A 20,962-nucleotide genomic window follows, 5' to 3' on the forward strand; every position below is an offset into this window, starting at 1 on the left:
ATTTGGAAGACCAAGCCTGCCAGCTCTATTATTTCTATTTCAGCAATGACAATTAGCAATGGAGCAATGGAGCTCTCTTCTTTGTGTTTTACCTATATAACACAGTACAACATGACTGCAGATTTAGAAGACCAAGCCTGCCAGACCTATTATTTCTATTTCAGCAATGACAATTAGTAATGGAGTAATGGAGCAATGGAGCTCTCCTTAATGTCACTGGAGACTTTGAAGAACACTGCTACCCCTCCTCTTTCTTTTCTACCTATGACGCTGCCCAACTGCACTAGATACTGCCAAGAACTGTGCTACCCCTTCTGTGTCCCTCTGTTAAATGGCACTGGATCGCCGTGGAGGGCGGTACTTATAGAATCCAAAACTCGCAAGATCCGAGATCCGACAACGCAACGATTACGTTTTGCCTCATTTTCAATTCCATGGGAGTTTGAAAGTACTGAGCCGGCTCGGCTGAGTACTCGGATCTTCTAAGTCCGGGTGTGTTTGGTTCTCGGGGAACCGAGCCTGAGCATCTCTAATGATAAGGTCATCGTTGCCTACTCTCCCGGAATGTTCGAGTGACTCCCAAAGTTTTGAGAGTTCTTCGGGGAGATCAGGGCAACCTCCCGCATTCCGTCCACTTCATTAGTGAAGTGGACGGGGGCCGTGCAAATTGCCTCCTCCTGGCCCCAGCCTCTGCTGTAATAGGCCGTAATTTGTATAGTTTAGCTCTGAGGTTGCTTTCTCGTTACCTTGTCCAGGTTATTGGAATTGGAAAAGAAGTGGAAAACATTAACATAATATTTAATTATTATCACACTGTGATATGGCACAAATTGATGGCTCTGTCCTTCAAATGTGTGTCCCCTTATACAATATTTATACAGGTAACAAGTGCAGGCAGATTATCTGACCCCTTATAATATAATGCAGTATGCATGAAGCAATTGCTAATCACGAAGTGTACCGCTAGGTGGTGCACTCACACTTCGCACTAATAGACTAAACACATAAATCCAACTGCGCATGCGGCAAACACGGTGCCCTGCGCCTATTGGCGTTCAGTTCAACCAATGAGCTTAGGACGTATTGCAATAGGACCCGGAAGTGGTGTTGCTGTCTCTGCTTCCGGTTGAGAAGATGGAGGCGCTTCACCGGCTCCGGCAGTTTGATGCCTATCCCAAGACATTGGAGGACTTTAGAGTGAAAACATGTGGCGGGGCTGTAGGTGAGGACAGTTCTGATCACATGGAAGGAAGTAGGTTATTTAGAAAAGGTTAAAGAGCTCGGGGTTAGTGACCTAAGTAGTCTAACGGTGACTGCTGGAGGTTGTGCACATTAGCAAGGAGCCTGTATGGACTACACCTCCCATACTCCTCCCTGTCAGATGCACCCTGTGTGGACTACACCTCCCATACTCCTCCCTGTCAGATGCACCCTGTGTGGACTACACCTCCCATGCTCCTCCCTGTCAGGCACCCTGTGTGGACTACACCTCCCATGCTCCTCCCTGTCAGGCACCCTGTGTGGACCTCCTCCTCCCTGTCAGGCACCTTGTGTGGACTACACCTCCCATGCTCCTCCCTGTCAGGCACCCTGTGTGGACTACACCCCCATACTCCTCCCTGTCAGACACTCTGTATGGACTACACCCCCCATGCTCCTCCCTGTCAGGCACCCTGTGTGGACTACTCCTCCCTGTCAGGCACCCTGTGTGGACTACACCTCCCATGCTCCTCCCTGTCAGGCACCCTGTGTGGACTACACCTCCCATGCTCCTCCCTGTCAGACACCCTGTGTGGACTACACCTCCCATGCTCCTCCCTGTCAGGCTCCCATGCTCCTCCCTGTCAGAGGCACCCTGTGTGGACTACAGCTCCCATGCTCCTCCCTGTCAGGCACCCTGTGTGGACTACAGCTCCCATTCTCCTCCCTGTCAGATGCACCCTGTGTGGACTACACCTCCCATAACCCTCCTTGTGTGGAATCTTCACAGTCAGCCCCCCTTTAAAGCTGGTTCAGCATTATCGGTGTACTACTTATTACACTACAGTGATGTGGGGTTTTTTTCTGTTTCACATATGGTGGTTTACAGAAAAGACCTGTCCAGACTGTATTGTCCTATAAAAGTACAAATACCTTTTTAATGCTGATGAACTGACAGCTGTTGAATGTATAAAGGTGCAATTTATTCATACAGAAACACAGTGCTTACAAGATAAATGTTATCAATTGCAATAAAATAACATTGGGTATCATATTGTTAGGCTGACATTAGGTGAGCCTCCTATTATTCTTCTGCTATCTTAATAATATACTCTAATTAGCTGGGATCTTGACATGGTTGTAAAGGCTTATGCAGATTCACCAACTTACTGTTATGATATCCTGCCATTCTGCTGCATTGGTTTCAATCTGCAACTGCTGGTTCATGCTAAAGCACTGTGACTTTTGTCGGGTAAAGCTGGGTACACACTACAGAAATTTTGACCAACTTTTTATGCCAAGCGATTTTATCTGCGATCGATGGTACGATCGCTCAGTCCATGGACTGCATACACGCTAGCCTTGTTTAGGACGATAAAGGGGAGAGCGGACGTCTCTTTAGCGACTTTTTACAGCCATGTTGTCATGAGCAATGACTGTAATTTAGTACTCACTGTTGTGGATCGGTCGGAAGTTTATACGCACTACACAGCGGAAACTAGATTGGAACGAAAATATTAAATGGTACGACCAACCAAATGAGGCGACAATCGTCCATTTGGACAGACTTTCGAACAATCGTGTCACTGCACACACTGACCCGACTTTTGAACGAGCGGTCGTATGTCGGCTGTTTGAGCCGATTATTGGACGAAAACAGTGTAGTGTGTACCCAGCTTTAGTCAACTTTGCACCATCTTTAGTGATAACAGATCTGCAAGAGATTACTTGGGGTTTTTATACTAATATTTTATTTATAATACACTGCACATTAAGGGGATGATGCAAACAAATGACATACATTGACATGAAACATCAGGTAAAGTTGCCCAAATGAGTTTTTAATCCAAGCGCTGTGGGGAACACTTGATAGATAAGGTAGCGGAATAACAATTGTAGTTACTGGTGGGGAAGCAGCATTGGGCTGTTGTTAGACAGTTGCATTATCAGCCACTAATAATAAAGCAGCCATTGGCGACTGTCATTTCTGTGTAGCTGGTGGTATGCTTGGAATGTGGAAGGTGGAGGCGTGAAAGATGACACAATCACTGTAGAAATCTTAAAAAGTGTGTCTCTAGGAACCATAACTGTCTTTGGCCAATTATCTTAACTGAGTGACCTTCCTCAGCTGGTTCTAGCCAAGGCTTTTGGTTTCGTGCTTTTGAGTTATACTTGGATCAAAACAAAAAAACCTGGAAGATTCAGTTTACTGAAAATATTCATAAAGTTTTTCTTCGCTATATTTGTGAAAACTATGGTATGGCACAGCACTTCTCCAGTATACCCTATAAACCTATGCATTATAGTGTTTCTATTGCTACTGCTTAACTCCTCTAAATTAACTCAGGCATTTGCATTAATACTGTGCACTAGTTTAAATTCACAAACACGACTCTTAAGTTAAAACTAAAATGCTATACATAAAGCTAAGCATTCTCTGAAAGCCGTACATTGACTTTAGATGTTGGGCAGACTGTCATTGAAATATGGCATTGCGTAGCGCGCATCTTCTGCATAATTTTCTTAGTAAACAGTTGTTCCCTCTAGTCTACAACAAATAAAACATATTGTTCCTGGTTTAACTTTATATAAGGTTTTAATGACTGCTGATAAAAATAGCATACTGTTGTTTTGGATAAATACTGCATCTACTCTGTATCTTTGTTCGTTTGTTAACAATGCTCAATTTTGATCTTTCCTTCTAGTTACCGTGGTTAGTGGTCTTATAATGCTGATTTTGTTTTTCTCTGAGCTTCAATATTTCCTCACCAAAGAAGTAAGTAGGATATATTAATTTTCCATTCCACTTATGTTGCCAGTGTATATTTTTCATAGTTAACAGGGTTTTACATTGCAAGAGTCATACAATGTTAACTTTTCTGTGTTGTGCGTGTGTATATACTGTAATACATTATGAAGTAACTGGTTATACAGCAGCACAGTATATATTCATTCTCTGGTAATATCTTGAACAGTTGTCCTATTTTGATGTGTACAACAAAGCTGGCAACGCACGTGGCAATTAAATTGGCCAATTGAGTCCTGATATCGCTGTGTGTTTGGCCTCCACCAAAGATGACTGTGATCGGTTAAAATTTATCTGGATTTAAATTGTTACCTTGTCCTGTTGTAATTGATTGTTTTTCTGCACACTGTTATGTGCACTATATTGGCAAAAAAGAAATAGACACTTGTCGAAGAATCCTCTTTATGCATTATGCTTTCTCCTGGGTTGGTTTCCTTCAGACCAAAGAGCAGGAGACCTATAGGTGCGGTATGGAGGAAACTATCTCTATGAACTCTCTATGCTGACAGCCTGATTTGCCTTCTAAGTTGAGCTTGCACTGTGCTCCTCCCAGGTTGGCTTACTATTTACTTCAGAGCTCCTTACCTGTGTGGTCTGGAGAAACAAGAGAGCATAGTGGATAAAGAGCTTGCTGTATATGTAATGCTCTCAGTGTTCTCCCCAGAATCTGTTGCTGGCATTAAGAAGTAACTGAGTTGGGGCAGTGTAATACTTTGCTGTAATAATAATTAAACATTTTGGAGGTTATTGCCAACACTTATATTATTTATAAAGAGTCTGAAGGTTATTGCTTGCTGGCTGGACTGGAGACACTTATATTTTATATGCCTGTTGGACTGATTTCCAGGACTGGTGGTCAGTGGTCTAACACACTCTGCTAGCTGCACTGCTCACACTGTGCCTATTATAATAGGACAAACAGTGGCTTGTCCTATTATAGTAAGAGTCCGTCGGACTCCAAGAGCCGCATCAAGTAAAAATAGCCTGGTGGAGCACTTGGGCAATAGGTCCTGGAGAGAACACTGGCACTCTCTTGGGCAAACCTTGTCATGGGGGATCCCCAATTTATTTGCTCAGTACATAATGAGCAAGGCCCTACACGTTGTATTTTAAAACGTAATAATTTAGCCTCACTATACCGGAGGTTGGCATCTTGTTGCTCCTTTATGGCAGGTAATGCTGGAACTTCGTCACTCAGCGGCTTGGAAGCCACAGGTTGTTAGCTTATGGTAAACACTAGTTCCAGTACTGATAGCTTAACTTTTTTAAGCAATTGTAACACATCTATTTGTTTGTTTAATTTATTTTAGCTAGGTTTGTTCTTCATTTTTTTTTTAGGTCTACCCAGAATTATTTGTGGATAAATCTAGAGGAGACAAGTTAAAGATAAACATCGATATTATATTTCCCCATATGCCTTGTGCTTGTGAGTAACCTATACTTTATTGTACTATCCACATTTTTAGTGCATGTACTATGCAATGAAAGTTCTATCCTGAAAAACCAATGATGTAAATAACTGGCTGTTGATTTGCAAAGCACAACATACTCTACTAGTCTCCATTGCTGCCAGACATTGTCACTATGTCAAGATCTTCACTGCTAGAGGAGGTTAATATATGTGGAGGGTGGGGTGAGGTACCGCTATCATAAAATGGTATAAATCAAATATTGTCTGACAGACTTATTGGAATTATCAGGCCCCGTGGAAGCTTGGAAAATTCTTATGTAGAAGGTGGATTCACCTTACTGGGCAGGTGACATAACTCGAGCCTTCGGCACCCATTCATCTTGTGAGGTTGTTCTATGTGTCCCTAATCATGTGTTTATTGTATGGCAGATCTGAGCATAGATGCCATGGATGTAGCTGGGGAGCAACAGCTGGATGTAGAACACAATCTGTTCAAGCAGCGGCTGGACAAAGATGGGAATCCTGTGACTTCAGAAGCAGAGAAGCACGGTATGAGTCAGCGTCAAATGCCGCAAGTCCATGGTTGCAGTTTGTGTTCTGAGCTGTTACAGCTGAGATTGGAGGTGATGGATTAGGATTTTGGAGGTTAAATAAATTTCTAAAACTAAATTTACCCTCAACTCTATTACTAGTGTCTGCTAAAGACCTGTATAGGGTGATATCTATTTATAGATATGGATAGATATGTCATCCAAGATTTGACATCATCCCTAATTCTGACATCATTCTTGAAATATATGCGTCTTCACAGTTCTGTTTAAATGTCCATAGGATGGTGGCTGTAAGGCAATGTGTGCCCCTGTGACTTAACAGGTTTTTGACAATGATCCAATATTTTTATTGCATGTATAATATAGAACTAACTGTTGAAACAAGAGGTACATGACCTATATGGTGAAGTGTGCAGAGAGATGCTGTAACCAGCTGTTTCCTTTATTTCTAAAGTACATAAAAATGACAGTTTGGTTGCTGTCGGTTACCGCATGTTCCGAGTAATAATATTACGATTGGATTGAAACAGATAAGGTTGTAACATATGGAGCTAAAGTACAACAGTAATAATAAACACTGGGAATATTAGGTGAGAGGAGAAACATGTGTACTGACTAAAGAGGAGAGGAGGTTATATGGAAGAGTGTGAAAATTTTGACAAGGGATCCGATGTCTTACCAGTTTCCCCGTGGCTTGTATGGATGGTTTGGAATACATTGATCATGGTCAATTCCCTAGCGCTTTTTAAGATAGCCTCTTAAACTGGATCTAAGGGAGCAAGATGCCCTTTTATATATCATGTTTTTGTTTTTTGTATATGTTATTTGAACACCGGTGTGTTCTGGAAACATTAATGATGTGGAATCTCTACGGTCGGGGTCCACAGTTGTCCTGTTTGTGAGCACCTCTGTTCTCATCTAGTGATATGGTTTTGTTTGTGTCCATATTTCCAGAAGGTGGTTATTCTTTCTCATTGTTATGTTAAACTGGCCCTGTTCTGTGCAGGGAGGGGTCAGAGCAGATGAAAGTGCCCTGGTAACTCATTAATCTTATCTTATCTGTGCCCTCTATTGGCTTTGGAGAAAGGAATTTAACCTTTATAGTAACAAAAAATAAATATAAAAAAAATCCCTTTATTTCTGTTCTTTTAGTGATATGTGTTGGAACTTTACAGCCATGGAGGTGCAGGAAAAGTAACATTCAGGTCTGGTTTGTTTGTTTTTGTTTACAGATCTAGGTAAAGCAGAAGAACCTGTAGTATTTGACCCCAAAACGTTAGATTCAAATCGCTGTGAAAGCTGTTACGGTGCAGAAACAGAAGATATTAGGTAATTAGGTTTTTATTACACAGTTGGTGGTTTTCTTTTTGTGTATCTCTGTGTAATGTCCGCCTGACCCCCTGCAGGTGTTGTAATACATGTGATGATGTGCGGGAGGCTTATCGGCGGAAAGGATGGGCGTTTAAGACCCCAGATTCAATAGAGCAGTGTAAGCGGGAGGGCTTCAGCCAGAAGATGCAGGAGCAGAAGAATGAGGGATGTCAGGTGTACGGATTTCTAGAAGTCAACAAGGTAATGTCTTTTGAATACAATTCATGCTAGACTCTAACTATACTCTGGTCAGGCTGCCTAGTACATATGGGCATTGGTGGCTAATAGTTTGTAGATTGTTGTTTATGTAAACTTGACCTGACACTAAGGGGTGTATTTACTAAACTGCGGGTTTGAAAAATGTGGAGATGGTTTCCTTTAGCAACCAATCAGATTTTAGTTATCATTTATTTAGTACATTCTACAAAATAACAGCTAGAATCTGATTGGTTGCTATAGGCAACATCTCTACTTTTTCAATCCTGCCGTTAAGTAAATATACCCCTAAAAGTGTTCCCCCTAATGCATAGCTGTGTGTACATGCTGGTTGTGGAGCATCTACATTTCAGAACCTGCTTCTCTATTGAAGAACAGGAATGTCTTATATATGTGATAAACATAAACTGATAAACATGTTCTGGGAGACAATCCGTTTTTATTAACTTTTTCATGATATTTAGGTGGCTGGAAACTTTCATTTTGCACCGGGGAAAAGCTTCCAGCAATCTCATGTCCACGGTAAGTGCCGTGACTCTTTTAATACAAACTATTAGCATACGAAGAACAGTTGATATTCAGATCACGCAAAGAGAGCTCTGTGTTGCATGCTTGAGTGCACGCAGCTTGGTAAAGGTTAAACAGGATCTGAACACCTAGGTAAACACTGAGGCTTTTGTGCAATGTGAGAATAGGAACACGTTTTTCTGTAAGCCAATTTATCTTTCTGTTAAAAATGTTCTGCTTGCAAAGTAAAGGCTTTGATTAGGTGGATTATGCTTGGGGAATTGTCTCAACTTCCTAATTGCATGCTTTTTATTTTATATATAATTATGCTCTGCCCTTTCCCATTTATAATTTCCTGAGCCCAATGATATTTTTTGTGTTTTGAATTGTGCTTTTTTTCTGTGTTTGCTAATCATAAATAATTTTCCATTGTGACAAGATTCCTAAAAGCCTTAGGGGTATATTTACTAAACTGCGGGTTTGAAAAAGTGGAGATGTTGCCTATAGCAACCAGTCAGATTCTAGCTTTCATTTATTTAGTGCATTCTACAAAATGACAGCTAGAATCTGATTGGTTTCTATAGGCAACATCTCCACTTTTTCAAAACGGCTGTTTAGTAAATATACCCCTTAGTCTCTCTAACCCCACACTTTATATTTTTGGGGATACCTCTTGGAATTGTGGATACAAGTATAAGCCTTGTCCTACTTGTAGTATCACCAGATATTCAACAGCCGCCACGATGCTACATCCATATCTTACGTGTTTTTTTTTATCCTGTCTACATTTTATTTCAAATATAGCTTTAATTAGGAAACTGCCTTCCTATAGGTATTAATTGTAAAGAAAAAATGTTTGTGTTTTATGCTCCTATGCATGCTCTTTTAGTGGGTTCGCCTTTATGTGTAAGCATTGCAAGAAAATATAAAGAACATAGATGGTTACACTCATTCTGGATGTGCCTTGTTCCCAGATTCAAACCTGCATGAAAATACATCCATTTGGATGTAGCCTTATTCTCATTGTTCTCTGCAATAGCAGCCTCTCTGTGTATCTGATGCTGGTCACATACTTTGTGATCCTTCCACTTGGCCCTTCATTCACTGTTCCATTTTGACCACACATGTGGATAGCCTGTTAGTAAGAATACAAGTTGACCACACACAGGCAGATAGCGATCACCTTCCAACTGCATTTACTAACGTGCATGATGATATTTCTTTTGATCTCAATAGGAGCACTAGTGTGCATCATGGTCGATTTTTGGGACTACACAGACTACAGTATTTTAGGCCATTTGCCCAAACCGTCTGTTATATTGCAGATTGTCTCCAGTGTAGTTAAAACTCTCCATTCTTTCTTCCCACAAGATAATGCTGGTAGAGCACTTGTATTCCATCATTAAGAATCTGTAAACAAATTAAATGAGGGAGGGGGTATCTAGTGTGGGATATGTGCATGTACTGCAAGTTTCAAATCTGTAAATTAAAAAATTGAAGTTATATTGCCTTTAGGATCTTACATACATGAATCCAGTATCTCGTAATCCTTCTTATGGCACATAATGTATAGCTATTTGCATTAAAAGGGTTGTCCAGTCACGTCCTCCGTCCCCTGTCCCTCTCCTGAACCCTTCATGTCCTGTCTGTTTTCCTCTCATTATCATCATCATCATCTATTTATATAGCGCCACTAATTCTGCAGCACTGTACAGAGAACTCACTGACATCAGTCCCTGCCCCATTGGAACTTAGTCTAAATTCCATAACATACACACACCTGTATTAAATTGATGTAGCAAACGGGCAGTTTGTGGGATGTCTGTTCCTGTTACTTGTAGCTGGACTGCACTGTTTTATATGAGGCAGATGTGGTAGGACACAATCCATTCTACTCGGCAGAGTGTTTCCAGCCTGAATTAGTGCAGAGGGACTTAATTCATCCAGTCTGATTCACTGTGTTCTTTAGTTGCTGTTTTTACACAAACACCATTATCTGGCTCCCAGTTGCAGGGAACAGCCACCCCCACACTCTTGCTACATCCTATTCCCCACAAGAGATGTGGCAGGGCTCACATAGGGGAGGTTTTCCAAAAGAGGACAACTCTTTTAATAGCCGAATACTAAGTTTATCACCTAAACTTGTTGTCTGAGGGAAGCTCTGTGAATTAGTAACAGGTATTGTTGTATAATTAAGAAAACGTTTCTCTCTTCTTTCCCTGCCTACTCCTGTGTGCAGTACATGCTGTTGAGAGTAAGTTGGAAACTCCTGTATACTCTTTATTGATGGTCTTATAGACAGGCTTTGATGAGCTCTCCTGTGTGTTGCACTGCAACTTGCATTTTTACTGGCTAGTGTAAGACATTTTATAGGACTGTTTGTCTGACATTTCTGAATTATATGTCTAATCACCTCTAACAGAAGGTTTGCAATTCCACTACAGAAGCTACTGTAGAATAATTATTCTGCCACTTATTAGAACAATCTGTGTTAATAAGAACTCTTCAGGTAGTTCTGCAAATAGCTTTCTCTTAAGTTTACAAGAAGTACCTGTTGAATCCTCAATGAACCACATGAACGACTGATAGAGGGGTGTAATTTCCCATGTGACGTCATTTTAGAGAGTGAATTTTGCAAATAAAAAGTACAGATCATGAAGCTCCTGGATAGAAATTACAGCTCGTGCTTCACATTAGGGCTAGAAATTCAGCCATTTCCTGAGTGTCTCTTACCGTGTAGTCATAATGTGCCCTTTAGGCCAGAATGTTTGTGAGGTGTAATGGAGTAGTCGAACCAGCAGCACTGTAACCAATATGTAAATATATGAAGCAGCAAAGCCCTGGGAGATGGTGGTAGTAGGACAGTACATTTCATTTTTTTGCTGCACAGTTCTGCATTTTGAGGACTTTTGAGATACTGGATTTTGCTCAGGAATCAAACCTCCTTTATTGAAGACTTTTATTTCTAATGCTTGGTAATCCTGCCATGCCTCCACAACAAGGGGTGCCTAGTTCCATACAGATTTGTAGCCTGCTTAAGTCATTGACACTGTTTAGGAAATAAAACATTAACTGCACATATTTATTTTGGTAAAAAACAACACCGTGCAACCAATAATTTAGGAGATGTCCTCTTAGGCTCATTAACTGTAGGCCATCTACTAGGCAGGGGTTCTTATCTTGCGGTCCGTTGATAGATTTTAGGTGCTCCGTGAACTTGGATGGGGGAAAAAATAGCATCTTTAGAGTCACTAACTAATTGAAATGTATCATTTCCTTATTCAATTATAAATACAGGCAACAAACCGCAGTAGTATTAGCAGTACTTGTAACTGTCGGCAATAGAAATCAAATATTTTCATATCTTATTTGATATGGGTAGGTGTGGACTATGAGAAGGGGTCCATGGCACAAGAAAAGTTAAGATCCCCTTCTGTAGAGTGTCTCATCTGCTTTATCAGCAGCGCTGACCAACTTGTAAAATGCATGTGATCTAGGGATGACTGATGGCCACTGTGCCACCATGTTCATACCATAGCACATGCTAAATACAATCATTACCATTGCAGGCGCCCTTTAAGCTGTGTCCTAGTGTGAACAGAGGAGGTACTTGGCCTTCATCGTAAGCGCACCGCTTATAAAGTGCATGGTAAACCTAGTATGAGTTTGTCCTGAGGTGTATTATTTTCATATCTCTGAGTACAGCAAAATCAGTGAGCCATTTACCTGTATTGTTTAATATAGATGTACTAACAATCTGTGTTTTTTTCTTCAACAGTCCATGACTTGCAGAGCTTCGGACTTGACAGTGTAAGTGTGATTTACTATATATTTTGCTGTGATTCCAGAGCAAGTGTTTAACCTCATGTTTTAACATTTTGCTAAAACAAATACTTATTTTAATTAGGTTTTGTAGAGTTCATTGTGTGAGCTAAAGTATAGTACTATGCTTTAGAGAAGTCCCAAAATGAATCCCGGTTACATATGTATCCTTGTGTGACCACTAGATACACAGTTCCCTTGCTTTTCTGCCAAATTAATGAGATAGTGGGGCAGTAAATGCAATTAAGCAGGAAAATTAGGTCTCCTTTGCTGTGTGAAGGTATCCACAGATGCAACCATCTTAATTTGTAATGAGATCTTGCTATGTGTAATCTAATAAAAAGCATTCAAACATGCAGTTTTTGAATGATGGCAGAATGCAAAGTGTCGCAGCAGAGATCAATGAATTTCATCTGCTGCTGCGGGATTGCACTCCTGGTATCTGGCTCCAAAGCTCCTATAGCCCAGCGCCGAACCCCAGGAAGGAAATCTGAGTGCAAGAACTAGAAATAAGATGCACCAGTATCTAAGCCCCGTGCCCGCTAACTGCTTGTGTAAAGTGACCAGGCTGACCCTTGTGTGCAGATTAGAGTGTCATTCTGAATTGTATAAGAGGGCTGGGGGCCAGCTTACCCCACTGCACCCTGTCTGCAGAACAAAGAAGTTGTTAACATCACTACCTTCATGTAGTATGTGTAAGCACTCATAGGATCCGCTCCTATAAGCGTTCTAGAACATCATTACTACTAAGGTTCTGTCTGTTGCTGTGAGCAACAGATGATAGCGCACACTTTAATCTGTTACTGGGTTGCTGTAAGTGGTCAGTAATGATTCAGCCAGAGAAACCAGCAAGGAGGTGTTGCAGCAGCTACACATTGCCCATGACAGGTGGTGATAAAGGAGCCAGGTGCTGGCAGTAATTGCCCACCTAGGTATGGCACCACTTTGGTTTGCAATTGCTATTCTGTGGTTTGGCCAAGTAGCACGAGTTGGAGTATTTAGCGAGAAGTAGTTGCACACCCATAAAGATGGCAGAGTAAGCCCATCCCATCAGTCATTCATGTGTCTCCATGGTCTGTTCAACAGTTGTTTTTTTTACCCATATGTAACTTAAACTAGTTCAAACTGTGTTGAAGCCCTTATAGTGACTGGCTATTATCTTTTTCTCATAGATAAATATGACCCATCATATGAAACATCTCTCTTTTGGAAGAGATTATCCAGGTCTAGTAAACCCTCTTGATGGTACAAGTGTGGCAGCCATGCAAGGTAAGCTTGTCACGTCTCTGATATTGTTAGTTGGAGTGCATTGGGGGTCAATGCTAGGTTCCCCTCTCTTGTCACTTGTTTCCCCTTGGGAAATTAATTAGCAGTTTTGGATTTTAATTATGGTCCTTTCTTGTCTAACATACACTATTGTCTTACCCCTTTAGCCTCTACAATGCCCTTCCTCTATCTTTTACCCTCTTTACTTGTGCACTCACTTTCCACTTATATTCCGATACCTAACATCTTCACTTGTTATCAATACTCAGTCAAACACTCTCATAATGGAACTGTGTCTCCTCTTTGCACCTGAAGGAGAGAGAATACAACAATGGGAGAAGAGTAATTTAATTGTTCACTGAGAGAAGTTTCCAGTGTTGGTTGATGGTACAGTCTGCCTGACCATGCCCATATATACCGCTTGCTGCTTCACTTTCTTATTTTTGAATATGAAATCATGCAGTTCATTTGGGGACAGAACAAATATTTTATATATCCCCAAAGTGCTGGGTACTGTGCAAGTGCTATCCTAACATGTATGCGTCCGCTCAAGGATCTCTTCTTATTTAACAGAATGTGTGAGTACTGTTAATCTAGAAAAGTTAACTCAAAATGATATCGGCACAAGCGTTATTTTGGATAATGCTCACTGTTGTACTTATAGATTTATTCTCTGTACTGACTCCGAATATATAATTACACGTTACATTTATTACAACCACTGTTTCCTCTTTTCTCTCTTACAGCATCTATGATGTTCCAGTACTTTGTGAAAATTGTTCCTACAGTATATGTAAAACTTGATGGAGAGGTAAGTAACGTGTCCCGTATCTCTGATTCTGCCGTTATCTGACATTTGTACTGCAGCTACAGAAGTGGAAGTTGCTCATTCAATTTATAGGCTCATAGCAGCTGTAAAGTAAGTGAGCCAGCATTCGTTTTACTGTGACACTATGATGTCTTTTAATACCTGGGAAAAGTAAACTAATGAATCAGTGCAGGAAACCAATTCTTTCCAAGACACCTGGTGCTGGCGTTATAAAACGGCTACAGTGCATGAAATTAGGCTATAAGGAGAATATACATTTGTTGTCAGATTGAGAAATCCTACAGACATAGAGAGGTCACTCGGCAGGGAGCCCACACATCTAGAGGCCATCCAGCGGGATACTTTATAGCTGTCATGGTGAACTGTGGCTCCTCAGTGCCGTGGTCTTCTAGGTATCGATGAAAGCAGGCAGATGCATTCATACAATATTTTATCCATTCAGGAGCGTGTAATCCATATATTAAAGGCAAACTGGTCATTCAGTTATACTTTATTTTTATATTATTTATATAAAGCAAGGTGCATGTATGAAGTTTATTTCATACTGACCTGCATTTAACAACACAATGTTTGTGCATCAGTTTGTCAGAAGTGTCGCAGTGGAGTGTGCTGGTGGGGTACCCTGCACTTTTCAAAATAATAGCTCAATTAGAGTAATCGCTCCTCAGCCAGTACGCTGTGGCATCTGATCATCATCATCACCATTTATTTATATAGCGCCACTAATTCCGCAGCGCTGTACAGAGAACTCGCTCACATCAGTCCCTGCCCCATTGAGGCTTAGTCTAAATTCCCCAACACACAGAGACTAGGGTCAATTTTAATAGCAGCCAATTAACCTACTAGTATGTTTTTGGATGATGAAAGATCATTCCAGATGTTAAACATGTCGGCTCTTCCACTTATTCACTTGGAAGCCCAGTCATTTCTCTTTTCAAGACTGTGTGATTTTACCGTGTCTGGAATGGTATCTTTTTGTTTCCATGCTAATTTCATAATTGAACTGTCTGTAGTCCCCGGCTTGTGTCCATTCTCCTCCTTACATCATTACACTGTCCCTGTCACATGCAGCCATCTCCTGACCAACACAGTAATAAGAGGAGACGGGCCACTGCTTCCCACAAGATCAACACACCCATCTCCTGAAATACTCTGGCTTCTGTTAACATTCATATGATCTGAGAGGATACACAGCCGGGTACATACAAATATATGAATATTGGTAACGAAAAAACAAAAAAAAAAGGTGTTCGGTCAGTAGTCAAACACATTCTTAAAATTCCACTTTTGTGACGCACCAATTCCTGAGTCCCTGGCCAGTACTGGAATCTTTGATATTTGTATATATATTTTTTTTTTCAAAACATGCAATTAATTACTGTAAGGAACAGAGTGCCTTGGTTTGACCAGCTCTATGATGCATACAGGGTAAAATATGACCTAGCTTTATCATCCACCTTAAACCTCAGCCTGTCAGATTGGTATAGTGATGTATTGATTTCACATTTGCTTTTATCTTCACATTTTCTTTGTAGGTATTACGTACCAACCAGTTTTCAGTGACCAGGCATGAAAAGATTGCAAATGGACTAATTGGAGATCAGGGTTTGCCCGGTGTGTTTGTCCTATATGAGCTTTCTCCTATGATGGTAAAACTCACAGAAAAGCATAAGTAAGTTGAATGCCGTATCCCCATTCGCCTAATCTGGCTGTAATTTCTTGCCTCGCTATGTGACATCTGTGACGTACATTCTAATACGCACATCATGTGATCTTATGTTTTCATTTCTAGATCATTTACTCACTTTCTAACTGGAGTGTGTGCCATAATCGGAGGAGTGTTTACAGGTAACTGTGCTATTTATGTGTGCTGAGACTTATTTATCTTGCTGCTGTAATAGGTTGCCCAAGTTATGTTGTTACCACATTGTACTTCAAAATTACTAGTGTCTCTGTCAGTAAAGAAATAGTTGTCCTCTGTCTGGCTTCAGTAAATTGGTATTGCCATGCAGACATTGTTATTTTGGAAGATTAGCATTATCTAGTCACTGTTTTGGCACTCTCTTAAAGGGCATCTAAGCCTAAAATGTAATTCTCTTTATGTAAAGCATGGCTGCTTCCAAGCCTCATCATCAGACTATTGTATGTAGCGCCACTAATTCCGCACCGCTGTACAGAGAACTCAATCACATCAGTGCCTGCCCCAATAGAAATAAATACACACACACACACACACACACACGTCAATTTGATAGCAGCCAATTAACCTACCAGTATGTTTTTGGAGTGTGGGAAGAAACCGGAGCACCTGAAGGAAGCCCACGCAAACATGGGTAGAACATACAAACCCCACACAGATAAGACCATGGTCAGGAATTGGAACTCATGACCATAGTGCTGTGAGGCAGAAGTGCTAACCATTAAGCTACCGTGCTGCCAGCATGTTGGCCTGATTTCCTAACGCAGCTTTGTTTAAAAAGCATGGTGTAAAGTATCTTCTTCTCCCTTTATGCCAAAATACACTTCTTGCATTTAGTGACCAAAAGGATGCTAATATAAACTAAACTGCACAAATAGCTAAGCATTGGGTGCTACCCAGCCTTGCAGTGGCCATGAATCTTAAAATGCACAAATATGTAGAGAACATTGTTACCTGTAAGATAAGGGGTTATATTGGGCTTCAGTACACTGCCCCACCTCCTCCTTAAATGCAAAATAGGGATACTCTGCCCAACCCATCACAGCAGACTTTGTCAGTAGTCCCATAGGCGGACATTACAGCAGCTCAGTCCCCAGCCTGAAAGCACATCAAAATAATGTGAAATATTTAAAATTCCTGGACACTTTTACATATACGTCTGTGAGTTACTTGTAGACTGTAATAGTAGTCTCTGGAATCCGACCCTCTCTTTATTCATCTAGTTGCCGGCCTCATGGACGCTCTCATCTACCACTCCACACGTGCCATTCAGAAGAAGATCGATCTCGGCAAAACCACATAAAGGAAAGATATCCTGTATCTCCAGGCAGGCCCAGAGACTAGTAAATCTGCTCTTCTGTTCTATGGAAATCGGGAAGGGGACATGTAAAAAGACAAGGAGAACGTGTGCGCTCACATAAACTCCATACTGTCCTTCTGAGAAATACGCAATGAATGAGATTCTTATAAATGACGTTCTCTGGAGCCTGCACTGTTTCCCACGGAAATGTTATTGGTGTCACATGCAATGTATTTTGGCAGTTTACAGCGGATGCATTCTGTATCACTGGTGAGATTGTCTCCTCTTATAATTGAATCTTCCCTTGTGCTGCCCCAAGGGGGAAGGTGAATGTATTTTTCTGTGGTAACGTCTGCCCATTTGGAGAATGCAGTTTGTGGTGTGTATAACTGGAACCATCCACTGCCATCTGGCCACCCAGCAGTCACCAGCAGACCCAGTAACTACACATGTCTGGTGTGAACCGAAGTTCTGTTGGATGAGAGGAAAGGAACCTGACGTCTTTTATATTTAATCAGAGTAACCGTGTGGTTTTTAAAGAGCTGTACAACAGCACATTACAAGAAAATTATCTTTAAAAGTGGATGTCGGTATATGTGTTCGGATATTAAATGTTTAGAGAAGGAAGGTTTCTTTTTGCATATTTGAAGGTGATTTGTATAATCTGTATATGAATGTCTTATTGAAAGTACTAAAAGTTGACTTTTATACACAGTAGGGAGCAACAAAACACTTGGTTAAAAGTACATTTTACTATGTCGATCCTTGATGTGTGTGGCTCCTGGTATATTACCACTTGTCAGGAACTTTCTTCCATGTTTATTTAAGACTTCCAATGGGTTACATCTAGGCTAATGCTTTTTTACCCCTGTGGACTTAAGCCTCACTGAAAACATCATTTAAAACATCTGTTTAACTGGATCACTCTCTCATGGAAATGTATTGGTAACATATATTGAGTTTTCCCATGGAAAATATTGGTCAGTACCATGCTAGAATGTCCTGTGGTTTCATTTTGAGGCTTTTTTTTTTTTTGTCAATGTACTTGCGTGATTCATGCAATAGAAACAATTAAAGTGGACCTGTCATGCAGTGAAGGCATTCAGCAGTCTATCCGTTTGCTAGGAATGGGCGTCATCACTGAGGCTCTGTCGTATTGTCATCATTACATTTTTATGAGAGTTCAAAATGGCTGCCTGCAGTGTGTGCTAGATGACATATTCACTTCAAGATGAAACACACCTAGAGATGAGGGTTCTGCGGAAAATGACTTGTAAGTTCTGTGCTGCGAGTTTCCGGCAGGGTTTGAAAAGTGGAGATGTTGCCTATGGCAACCAATCAGATTCTAGCTGTCATTTATTTATTCTACAAATAGACAGCTAGTATCTGATTGGTTGCCAGAAACCCGCAGCTTGATACATTTACTCCTATGAGTAAAAGAAATGTACTGTGTTTATATGCTATATGCTGAGATGGTTTACAACACAATCGCCACTCCTAATTATTTTAAGGGGACTCTCAAATCCGTCTCCCCTCTTAATATATGTGAAGAGATAAATATATATGTTTGTGTTCATTAAACCTTCATTCAGCGGCAAGAATGTAATGCTGGCTCTATGCCCTCAATTATCCTGGCTAATAGCCTCACCATCAGAGCAAGTTTTGTGGCTCACATTATCTCAGGTAAACGTGTGTAATTGTTGATCTTATTACAGTAGCACAACTTAATAGATTAAATGCTCATCCAAACATACACAGTTGCTGAGAATGGGGGATGACGGACACTGATCTACTGCACCACAGAGTATAGCACATTTCCAGTAAGGTGAAAGGTAAATTTAATAGGACAAAAGGGCTAAAATGTATAATTTTGATAGCAATTTTGTACATAAAAAAATATATAGCGAATGCTCTTAAAATCAAAGTATATAAAGATGGTTATAGTGTTAAAAAAAAAACCGGTGTTTCTTAAATATATCAATAAGAATTTAAAGGTGTTGGACAGTCCCTTAAATAAACATGCCCCAATGCTGCCGGGAAAATGGGCGTACTCTATGGAGCTCTTTTGCAGAGCTACCGGGTGACTGAGGTATCCAGCACAGAGCTGTGGTGAAAACCCCACTCCTCTTCAGGTGTTGTGGGGAGAGAGGCATTTACATCATTTCTCTGATAAATTTAAGAGCAGAGGCATTGCAATAGTTTCGAAGGTCACTTCGTTGAAAATACTGTAGTAACCGATCACACCAGCTGTATCTCCGGGTTATAATTTCTGGCTAATGGTGTAAAACACATAACCACGATTAATGCAGAATATTTGCCTTTTGAAGTACAGTATTTAATGCTATTTTTATTTAACTCACTTCAAGTAGGTTGTTGACCAAATAAATTACTCCTGTCACCTGATGGCATATTTCTATTATTGTTAATGTTCATATCTCTGACCTGGCAGTACAAGTAATTGTATGCCTGAGCATGCAGCAAGTGCTTCGTTACTTTTTACAGAAACTGGTTTATTCGACCCACTAACATGTTTACACAGTGAAGCTTGATTTCCATCTGCTACATAGATTGTCTTCCAGTAGCAAAACAATTGAAATATAGTAGTGAAAAATGTATTACTTTTACTACAATGGACCATATCAACAACTTTTGAGAATATCCCTCAATATGGTCAAGAAATTTATCTTCTAGAAATTCATATCAGCCGTAAATGGGCCTAAGTGTTTAATATATCTTTGCTTCTGACTTAAATTTGACAGTTCAGGTGGTAATTTTATATTTTGTTACATTTTAAATATTACTGATTAATTCACAGAGAAACTTGCCAAATAATTGATGCTTGGTTAAAATAATAAATATGGGTTTTCCTTTTTGAAGGGTGTTTTATTGGAATGTGATTTATGTCAACATGGGATGTGTCATTAAAATTCATTCTAATCAATTAAAGCAGTGCTGCGTCAATTGTGTTCAGTTAAATATGATATAGACAGTGTTTGGTTCCCCTAACTTAATGGATAAATTCACTTTAGCTGACATGCAGTGTGTGAGGTTTTATCTTTTACTCTTCATTCCTCCATGGCAGCCTTTACTTTGGGTTTGCTTCTGTTTTGTTTAGCTAGAGCAGGGGTAGGCAATCTGTGGCTCTCCAGGTGTTTTTGGAAACTACAAGTCCCAACATGCTTTGCTAGTAGATAACCAGATAGGTGACAAGGCATGCTGGGATTTGTAGTTTCACAACACCTGGAGAGCCGCAGGTTGCCTATCCCTGAGCTAGAGCAAACAAAAACACCGCCCTCAGATAGTATGTAAGACCCTCCCCTTCCTCCACATCTTTCTGTCTGCAGGTAGGCAGGACAGCTGGGGAGAAGGTTGTGGTTTTCTGTAGTGCAGGGCTCCCCTGTGTTTCGTTCCATTGACGCACCACTTGTTGTCCAGCTGTGTTTGTATTATAGAAATTTGAAAAGCGCAGCCTTGCACACTGGAAGTGGCTCCTGTGTACTGCGCCATCACTATGCACCATGAAGAGACAGCATGAACTCAGGAGTTCTCCCTGTTCAGGAGGATATCGCTGTGATAACCACTTCAGAGTGCAGCAGCCTCATGTCAGTCAGCAAGGCTCACTCCAGCTAAGCCCCTAAGTCAGTGGTTAGTTTTATTATATGGGAACTCTTGGTCAGTTAGTAAGGGTTCCCGTTGTCAGCACTCTTTGTAGAGCCTGGGGAAAGCAAAAAAAAAAACAGGATTTGTAAAGCTTGTGCTGAATCCTTTATAACAGAATAGGGTGGTACTGACTGGGGTATGACTCCTTACCACAGGTGATGAAAGATTATTCCAAGGAGGTGCACAGGGGGTGGTGCGCGAGGTAGACCATGCGGAGGTGGTGCATGGAGGTTTATGGCTCTCAGGAGACATGAAAGGTGTGTGAATGGTCAGTAACAATGGTTGAAGCCATGACGTGGCGTTACTGCTCACATGGAGGATATC

General features: G+C 40.8%; 1 protein-coding gene across 2 annotated transcripts; it reads left to right on the forward strand.

Annotated features, from left to right (window-relative positions):
- Positions 1-1,085: 1,085 nt before the first annotated feature.
- ERGIC3 (ERGIC and golgi 3) lies at positions 1,086-19,924 on the forward strand. 2 transcript variants are annotated; one of them, XM_075177510.1, is made up of 14 exons: positions 1,086-1,222; positions 3,906-3,976; positions 5,345-5,432; positions 5,847-5,966; positions 7,201-7,297; positions 7,375-7,540; positions 8,020-8,077; positions 10,302-10,316; positions 11,841-11,872; positions 13,057-13,153; positions 13,897-13,961; positions 15,515-15,651; positions 15,772-15,827; positions 16,902-19,924. In XM_075177510.1, the coding sequence occupies exons 1-14, from the start codon at positions 1,135-1,137 to the stop codon at positions 16,979-16,981; spliced, it is 1,170 nt and encodes a 389-aa protein (XP_075033611.1). In that variant the 5' UTR covers positions 1,086-1,134; the 3' UTR covers positions 16,982-19,924. The 2 variants fall into 2 exon arrangements, with proteins under 2 accessions (XP_075033611.1, XP_075033612.1); XM_075177511.1 differs by lacking the exon at positions 10,302-10,316 and having other exon boundaries at positions 1,087-1,222.
- Positions 19,925-20,962: the final 1,038 nt, after the last annotated feature.

Source organism: Mixophyes fleayi, chromosome 6, assembly GCF_038048845.1.
Source record: "Mixophyes fleayi isolate aMixFle1 chromosome 6, aMixFle1.hap1, whole genome shotgun sequence".
Taxonomy (NCBI): Eukaryota; Metazoa; Chordata; class Amphibia; order Anura; family Limnodynastidae; genus Mixophyes; species Mixophyes fleayi.